Source organism: Mus pahari, chromosome 10 (genome assembly GCF_900095145.1).
Source record: "Mus pahari chromosome 10, PAHARI_EIJ_v1.1, whole genome shotgun sequence".
Lineage (NCBI taxonomy): Eukaryota > Metazoa > Chordata > Mammalia > Rodentia > Muridae > Mus > Mus pahari.
Genome location: NC_034599.1, coordinates 57714606 through 57724089, shown reverse-complemented (window position 1 = coordinate 57724089; position 9484 = coordinate 57714606). Strand labels below are relative to the sequence as shown.

The 9484-nt window shown below is 45.0% G+C and overlaps 1 protein-coding gene across 1 annotated transcript in view; it reads left to right on the top strand.

The window, feature by feature from the left end:
* The first annotated feature begins 316 nt into the window (after nt 1-316).
* Fem1b (fem-1 homolog B) overlaps nt 317-9484 on the top strand; it is a 19867-nt gene continuing 10699 nt past the window's right edge. Inside the window, exon 1 of the mRNA XM_021206069.2 lies at nt 317-1183. Within this exon, the coding sequence (XP_021061728.1) occupies nt 936-1183 (248 nt within the window). The 5' untranslated portion in view covers nt 317-935. The remainder of the gene's footprint in view (nt 1184-9484) is intronic.

Here is a 9484-nt window from a genome sequence, read left to right as displayed (position 1 = left end):
CTGTGCCCCCCACCCCGCACCCCCGCGCGTGAACCCCTGGCAGACAATATACCACACCTGTAATCATAAAACTGGATGTGCTTTCTAACCCGTAGATTCAGTAGCCTTCTCTCCGCCCCCAGCCTTGACTAAGCATCCCAGGGTCCTGTGGGGGCGAGATGGCTCTTTGCGTCAAGGGCACTAGGGACTTTCAAACCCGTATCAGGGCTCGGCTAACTGCGCACAGCGGAACCTTTCTTTAGGATAGCCTCGTTTGCCCGCCGGTCGCTTTAGGAAGCAATACCTACTTAAACGTCCCTCCCACTCCCGCTTTCCATCCCTCCCTTCGGCTCCGTCTGCGGCGGCTGCTTCCATCCCGCCCTAAGTTCCGGTGCTGGTGCTGCCGGAGCGTCCCGCGAACACCCGCGCGCGGCTCGCGGGAGCCCCGCTCGCCACCGGACCCTTTCGATCGCCGGTGGGCGAGTGCCCGCGGTCTTCCTGCGGCGAGGAGCGAAGCGGAGGCCGTTCCAGACCCTCCGGCCCGGCGCGGGCAGGCGTGCACATCGCTCGCCATCCGGGGCGCGCGCGGGCCTCTCGAGACCCCAGCGGCGACCCGTAGCTCGGGCGCGCGCCTGTCGCAGCCCGCAGGAAGGAGGCGGCCTGAGGCCCGGGGCGGCGGCCGCCATGGAGATCCCCTCGGCCCAGGGCCGGTGCCTGGGGCCTCGGGGGCGGCCCTGACCGTCCTTCTCCTCGGGTCCCGGTTGTGCCTCCGGCGGTGCTCGGCCACCTCTGCGTCTCCGCCCTCGCTGGGTCGCGCTGCTGCCTGGGCACGGCGGCGGCGCCCTGTTGAATGGGCTGTGAGGGCCCGGGTCTGAAGTGCTGGTGGACGCGGCCTCCGGGGGCGCAAGGCAGCAGCAGCGGTGGCGACCAAACGGGTGTTGGAGTTGGCGGCGGCCATGGAGGGCCTGGCTGGCTATGTGTACAAGGCGGCCAGCGAGGGCAAGGTGCTCACTCTGGCTGCCTTGCTCCTTAACCGGTCCGAGAGCGACATCCGCTACCTGCTGGGCTATGTCAGTCAGCAGGGAGGACAGCGCTCCACACCCCTCATCATCGCAGCCCGCAATGGGCACGCCAAGGTGGTGCGCTTGCTGTTAGAACACTACCGAGTGCAGACCCAGCAGACCGGCACCGTCCGCTTCGACGGGTAGGTACAGCCCAACTCCAGCCTCCCTCCGACGGAGGCGCGCGGGCCTCCCAAGCCCCGGATCTTCTCATCCGTCATTAACCCTGCTTTCCTGTGTGGACTCGGTTCTTTTTCATACCCCTTCACCCCCATTGATGCCCACCTCGTCTCCCAAGGGCTATGCTTCGCTCTCTTTTCTTATCGACTCCTACCCTTTTCCCCCTGTAGGTGGTAGCCACACCCTGGGTCTTGAGATCTATAGCCTTCTCTCCATTAGTCAGCGAACGCGCAGTGTCGGAGTGGTGGCTGCCCATCTAGGTTTTCGTATCTTTATATCAGCACTGGTGTGGTAACTTAGATCGGAAATTAACGAGATCAACAATTAAAATTGAAGACCTATTGATGCTTCATTTAACCTCTCCATATCCCTTCTGCTCCCGCCCCCACCCCCNCCCCCNCCCCCACCCCCCGTGGTCGGATCGAGCCTCAAACAGGTCGCTGGGGTTATCTGTTAAAATAAGCCCCTAGAATCTCCATGCAGCCGGGCATCTCTAGGCACGGTTCTGAACCTCCCACAATGCTGGCCAGTATTTTTGGCTGTACAGGTGGCTCTGGGCCTGGCGTAGAAGTTACACCATTGCTAAATTACATGTTATAGGGTGATACAGTGGAAAGGTTTCACAAACACTTAACATCGTTCAAAAATTACTATTATTCTAATCTAATCATTTTTTTTTTCATTTGAGGTTAATTGCACATATTTTTTGGGGCAGAGGAAGATAACAGAGTCGTCACATTTGACGTTACCTTTTTTTTTGTCCTGTGCTGAACGATTGAGGAATGATTGGCATAATATAGCTGTATTCAGTTTGCTTTGTTTACATTGGTTTTTGTTGACCTGTAAATGAATAAGCTATTACTAGTTTAGCATTTTCTTTTGTAGTAGATGGAATCTACGTATAGAAATGTGCAATTTGGTTTTGGTTAGTAAAAACTGCCTGACCAAAAAAACCTGTTTGAAAGCATTCTACCCCTCCCTCTCTCCCTCTCCCCCCCCCCCTTCTTTCTTTGCTACTACTGGTCTTCAAACCCAGGTCTTGCTGCATAGCCCAGGCTAGCCTGGAATCCCCCAACCTCTTGCTTTAGCTTCCTAAATGCTGGCATTATAGGTGTGAGCTTTAAAGCAAAGCATCCTTTTTTTTTTTTTTTTTTTTTTAAAGATGAGTAGGGCAGTGTTAAATTTTGTTTGCTTTTTTCCTCCTTAAACCATAAAAGCTTTTGAGTTAGTTTTAAATGAGAGGGAAATGATTTGGACTGTTGTATTCTAATGAAATGCCAGCCCCTGGGTCATGGCTTATATTTGGTGCTAGTGTAGATAGTAGGAAAGTGGTATTGAGCAAAGATGGCAACCTGTTTCATGCCTATTCTTCTTTGGCTTTTGTGTCCTAGAGATTTCCAGCATCTCACAACCTTACCTACACCTGAAGCAGGATGGCCCCACTATGTAAGCACTCATATCTATTAAGTTAGAAATGAGTCCTTGTAATAGCAGCTGTTGCTATGGAGCTTGTTGAGATCTGGGTTGATAAGAGAACCTGTCAGGAAGAAATTAGTTTTCTCACAAATTTAGAAAGGCTCTGGTCATTGCTGTCTTAGATCATGGAGAAAGCTATTTTGAGGTGACAATGAAAAGAACCTGATGCCAGGTGTGGTGATACAGGCCTGTAATCCCAACATTGGGAGGTAGGAAGCTTGGCATATAAAGGTTCCAGGCCAGCTAGTGCTGCATAGACCCTGTTTCAGAACAAACAAGTACCCCTCCGCCTGACTCCTGACATGATTGGAAGTGTAGTTTTGAGCCTGTGTACCTGAATATCTTGTTCACCATGCTGCACAAACTAGTGAGATTAAGAAATTCTAAAGCAGACAGTTGTTAGAACCCACGGTGTGTTAAGCTTTTGGTAGAGGTCTATATTCAGAGACAAATGAGGCTTCCATTGTAGAGGCTGACAGTTTGCTGAGAAGGGAGGAGAGAATCAAACATTAGTAATCACAGATAATCTGCCATTTAGGCTAATAAGAGTCCTTGAGGCTGCCGAGAGAGAACAGAGGAAGAGGAAACCCTCGGCTTTGTGGTGGTGGAGAATCAAGGCTTTACAAAGGAGGTAGTATTTGAGCTGGATCCATGTAGTTGATAAACCATCACACTGTATTCTACCTAAAAGCTTTTATAACCTCTTAGGAAACCATGTAGATTGGTTCTCAACCTGTGGTTTGTGACCCCTTTCATAGGGGTCCCATACCAGATATATCCTGTTATGATTCATAACAGCAAAATTACAGTTAGGAAGTAGCAACAAAAATAATTTTATGGTTGGGGGGTCACCACAACAGGAGGGACGAAACACGTGGAACTAAATAAAGGGTTGCAAAATCAGGAAGGTTGAGAACTGCTGCTCTAGAGCAAAGAGACCACCACCTAGAATAAGCCTTGTCAATCATTTGAGTCCTTGTTCACTGTTTTTGGAATAATATTTGAGATTATTTTGCTTATGGCTCAGCATGTGAACAGCAGAGTTGACAGGTAAGTAGAGAAGATCTCCGTGAGATGAAAAAAGAACTTTCAGCTAGATGGGAAGCTACCAAAGATACTGCAGAAAGGGAACAGGACCAAGGGAGGCCACCCTGCAGCTATGGGATAGTGGTTCTTACCTGGGATCTGAGGCCTGACTGCTTTGTGCTAGTTTGGGAACCACTTGTTGTTGAGCAGGTTTGCTGAGACATGGGTGAAGTTTTTTGTTGAGCGCTCTGATTTTCAAAGCCAGTGTTAGGATGAGCACTTAATGAGTGTCCAGCGAGAGGAAAGGCAGAAGGACCACATCCTCCATCTTTGCGTAGACAAACATTGGCAGTGTGTCAAGGAGCTCTGTTGGTCTTGAGAATGATTTCCAAGACTTTAGCTAAGGCACTGATCATGCATATGTAATGAGTTTTCATTTTCATTCCCAGTGCTTGAACTAGGTATTTCTATTTCAAGCAGAACCAGGAAATGAAAGCTAGAAACCCTTCAACTGCAAAAACTCCTTACCTCATAGATGCCTTTGTTCTTGAAGAGATTGATCAGATTATTGTTTATATTATAGAATTTGCATTACAATTTTGGATTAAGGCTAGAACAGTTTTTAAAGTGATTTGTTTTCTATGAGTACACTGTAGCTGTCTTCAGACACACCAGCAGAGGGCATCAGATCCCATTACAGATGGTTGTGAGCCACCATGTGGTTGCTGGGGATTGAACTCAGGACCTCTGGAAGAGTAGTCAGTGCTCTTAACCACCGAGCCATCTCTCCAGCCCAAAAAAATCAAACAGGTTTATTACTTTATGTTCTGTTCATCTTGTTTTTGTGTAGGTCTCCTATCATTTCTGTTGTTGAGCTGTATGTGCAGGCGCCTATTCCCACCTCCCATTTTTGCTGTAGCAGTTCAAGGGCTGGGATTACACACGTGAGCCACTGAATCTTGCTTTCTTTCTTTTTTTCTTTCTTTTTTTTTTTTGGATTTTCGAGACAGGGTTTCTCTGTATAGCCCTGGCTGTCCTGGAACTCACTTTGTAGACCAGGCCGGCTTCGAGCTCAGAGATCCACCTGCCTCTGCCTCCCGAGTGCTGGGAATCTTGCTTTTTTAATTGTTAATTATTTAATAACTAAAGTTATTTTAAAATGTGGGTTCCAGGACTTGTACTCAATTGAGAGGATTATCAAATGTTTTTACTGGCTGAGCCTTCTTACCAGCTCTGAGATCATTGTTCTACAGTGCTTCTCTCATGAGAGCTTAGTAAATGGTGCATTAATTTTATTACAGCTTTATATTCTGTTTTAAAAAATTGGAATTGCTGGGTAGTGGTGGTACAGTAGTTTAATCTTAGCACTTGGGAGACAGAGGCAGCCAGATCTCTGAATTCAAGGCCAGCCTGGTTTACACATTGAGTTCCAGGATAGCCAGGGTTATACAGAGAAACCCTATCTTGAAAAAACCCCAAACAAACAAACAAAAAAANNAAANANAAAAAAAAAAAAAAAAAAAAAACCAAACCCAACCCAACCAATCCCCCCAAAATTGGTATTTTTATTTTAAAGCTATGTAGATTATACACACATGTGCATACATGCTTGAGTGTGCACCTACCTCCCCCCCACTTTTTTTGTGAGAAAATATCTGAGTTTTAGTTGCCTCTGTAAGAACATACATATATACATACATGCACACCATACACACATGTACATACAAAACAACAAACAAAAAAGTAGGTAATTGGAACTGTTCTGTAGTTCCTATCACATTTCTGTATGAATAAAGGAGAAATGTGGTGCACACCTTTAATCCCAGCACTGGGATTGGCAGAGGCAGGCGGATTTCTGAGTTCGAGTCCGGCCTGCTTTACAAAGTGAGTTCCAGGACAGCTAGGGCTACACAGAGAAACCCTGTCTTGAAAAAAAAAAAAGCCCAAAAAACAAAAACAAAAAAAAAAAAAGAAAGAAAGAAAAATACCAGACTATCTTGGGAAAGTGAACAAGTACTTTACATTGTAAAAAGTGAAGGGCTAGCTAGATGGATTAGTGGGAAAGGGTGCTTACCACCAGGCCTGAGGACTTGAATCTTTGGGAAGCACAAGGTGGAAGGTGAGAGCCAACTGCAAGCTGTCCTCTGATTCACAGTCATGTCGTGACATGTGGGTGTGCATATATACACTAAATAAGTACAATTTAATAAGAATGCTGCCCATGCTAGTCCACGCCTTCACCCTGAGCACTCTGGAGGCAGAGGCAGGAGCATCTCTGAGTCTGAGGCCAGTCTGGTGTACATGATGAGTTCTAGGGCACCAGGGCTACTTAGTGAGACCCTCACGAAGTAAAACAAAAGATGTAATTTTATTTTTTTTTTCGGGACAGGGTTTCTCTGTGTAACCCTGGCTGTCCCGGAACTCACTCTGTAGACCAGGCGGGCCTTGAACTCAGAAATTGCATGCCTTTGCCTCCCAAGTGCTGGGATGAAAGGTGTGCACCACCACTGCCCCACAACAAAAGATATTATTACTATTACTGTTTTTTTCAAGACAAGAATTTCTCTGTGTAGCCCTGGCTGTCTTGGAATTTGCTCAGTTGACCATGCTGGTTTTGAACTTATAGGATCCTCTTGCCTATGTCGCCTAAGAGCTGGGATTAAAGATATGCATCACTATCTTAATAATATATACAAAAATCATATGAAGTGAATATGTACCTAAAATTTAATTTTTACCTTTTCATCATAGATTGTGGGAAATTTGAGGTCAGAAAGATACTCTAATTGCATTTTTGTTTCATTTTCTCACCTCATGCTTAAAAGATGGGGCTGGAGAGAGATAGCTGAGCTGTACTTATACTGTTCTATAGAACCTAGGTTGGGTCCCAGAATCTCTATGAAGTGGCCCATCCACTTGTAACTCAGCTTGAAGGGATCAGACATCCTCTTCTGGCCTCTATGGATACCTGTACTAGTGCAATACAGGAAACACCCCTACACCCCCATGCCTTCCCCACTTACAAGTAAATACAATGTAATAAAAAACAAATACATAGTTAAGAGATGTTGGTGGGGCTGGTGAGATGGCTCAGTGGGTAAGAGCACCTGACTGCTCTTCCGTAGGTCTGGAGTTCAAATCCCAGCAACCACATGNTGGCTCATAACCATTTGTAACCAGATCTGACGCCCTCTTCTGGTGTGTCTGAAGACAGCTACAGTGTACTTACATATAATAAATTAAAAAATCTTTTTTTTTTTTTTTTTTCAAAAAAGGGAAAAGTTAGAGAGATGTTGGTATTAATATGCTTAGTTACAATGTGTTCTTGAGCTGGCTTGGGAACAGTTGCTTTTGTGTGTGTGTGTGTGTGTGTGTGTGTGTGTGTATGTATGAGGAATAAGAAGCTGTTGGTACTCGAGATAACTAGAGAGAGTCTTGCATATATTCTGCATACACTCCATAACTGATTAGGCCTTATGAATTGGTTTTAAAAGTATGAAATTGCCATATGCTAGGAATACAAATATAAGCTATTTAAACATCAAGAAGTGTTACATTAAAATAGGTCCTTTACATACATTAGTTTTACACTAGCAATTAAAATACTACCTTTTTTCAGTATGTTCCAGGCTAGACAGCAGCTACTTAGTGAGAACTTGTCTCAAAATGAAATAAAACAAAATATTTTTTTTGGTGTGGGGGGGAGAAGGTTAATACTGACTTACTGTAGAGTAAAAGCTGGCCTCTCCCTCTCAACCTTAGGATTTTCCCATCTCAGATTCCCATTTAGGCACGTGCTACCATATCCAGCTTAAAATATCACTTTAAAATATATATATACACACACACACATACATACATACACATACACTGTAGCTGTCTTCAGACACCCCAGAAGAGGGCGTCAGGTCTTACTACAGGTGGTTGCTGGGATTTGAACTCAGTCAGTGCTCTTAACCGCTGAGCCATCTCTCCAGCCCTTAAAATATCACTCTTGGTTTCATTTATTTGTTTGTAAACTAAGGAATTACTCAGGACCAGGCATGGTAGTGCATGCTTGTAGTCCCTGTACGTGAGAGGGTGAGGTAAGAGGATTGCCAGTTTCGGGCCAGCCTGAAGTATTTTTTCTTTTTTTTGGTGGTGGGGGGGGTGGTTTTGAGAAAGGGTTTCTCTGTATAGCCTGGCTGTCCTGGAACTCACTTTGTAGACCAGGCTGGCCTCAAACTCAGAAATCCGCCTGCCTCTGCCTCCCCCCTCCAAGTGCTGGGATTAAAGGCATGCGCCACCACGCCCGGCTAGTATGCGATTTCTAGGCTAGCCTATTGTAGAAAGAAGAAAGGAATGGAGGGTCAGTAGAGTGCTAGCTGAGCAGTAGCTCCATGATTGCCAACTGTGCCTCTTCCCAACTGTCTGACCAAAGTCCATTCTAGTTCAAATCAGTGTATTTACAATTGCACTTCATATACAGAGTTCAATGAAAAAGTTTTTTCCTTGTCACAACATACCATTTGCACTACTATTACAAAATAATTAGTCTCTAGTAATAAACCAAAGGTATAATGTATAGGACTTCTGCACTGAAAATTACAAAGTGTCTTTTCGTTAAACAGAACATAAGGAACTAAACAGGAATACTCCAAGTTTATGGTTTAGACATCTCAATAGCCTCAGTGTGAATATTACAACCAAAGGGATCTCTGTACATTTGATGTTATCCAAATCACACTCCTAGCAGGCATGTGCACATATGTGAAACTGTAGGCCAACTCTAAAAGTATATAGGAATATAAGGTAATTTTGAAGAGAAAATAAGAAACTACCATAATTAAATGTGACATTGGTGCAAGGATAAAATAATGTACCAAGAGAACATTCCAGAAATAAACTCACTGGTGGAGTTTCTGGCTAATGAGATAGGCTCCAGTGGGACTGGGAATATAGTTCAGTGATAGAATGCCTGCCTAGGGAGCATGACGCCCTGGGTTCAAGTCCCCAGCACCATGACATTCAGGTAGGAGGCAAACTATCTAAATAAATAGAGCTGGAGCTAACAACTGCTATGGGAGAGAATCAGCCTCTATTCTCTTTTTTTGTTTTTTGTTTTTAAAGAATATTTATTTTATGTAAATGAGTACACCATTGCTCTCTTCAGACACAACAGAAAAGGGCATCAGATCCCATTTCAGATGGTTGTGAGCCACCATGTGGTTGCTGGGAATTGAACTCAGGACCTTTGGAATAGCAGTAGGTGCTCTTAACCACCAAGCCATCTCTCCACCTCTATTCTTACCTCATATGATGCACAACATTTTAAACTATTAGGGCCTGGAAACTTAAACTATGAGGGCTCAGTAGTTACGAGTATTTACTACTCATCCAGAGGACCCAGGTGATTAGGGGCTAGAAAGGACTCCATACTGAGACTCTGTCTCAAACAAAACCCAAACAAACAAACAAACAAAAATACACTATTTAGAATACCTTTATTCATAAAAGCCAATCCCTGGAGACAACCAAAATGTTCATTAAGAGGACAGTGGATAAGTAACTGTAGAATACTGTACAACATAATACAACTGCTGATATACCCAGCTACATGGAAGAATTTCACAGTTAGTGTCAAAAGTCAAATATGCTGCAGGATTCCAGTATTAAGAAATTTATAGCCGGGCGTGGTGGCGCACGCCTTTAATCCCAGCACTCGGGAGGCAGAGGCAGGCGGATTTCTGAGTTCGAGGCCAGCCTGGTCTACAAAGTGAGTT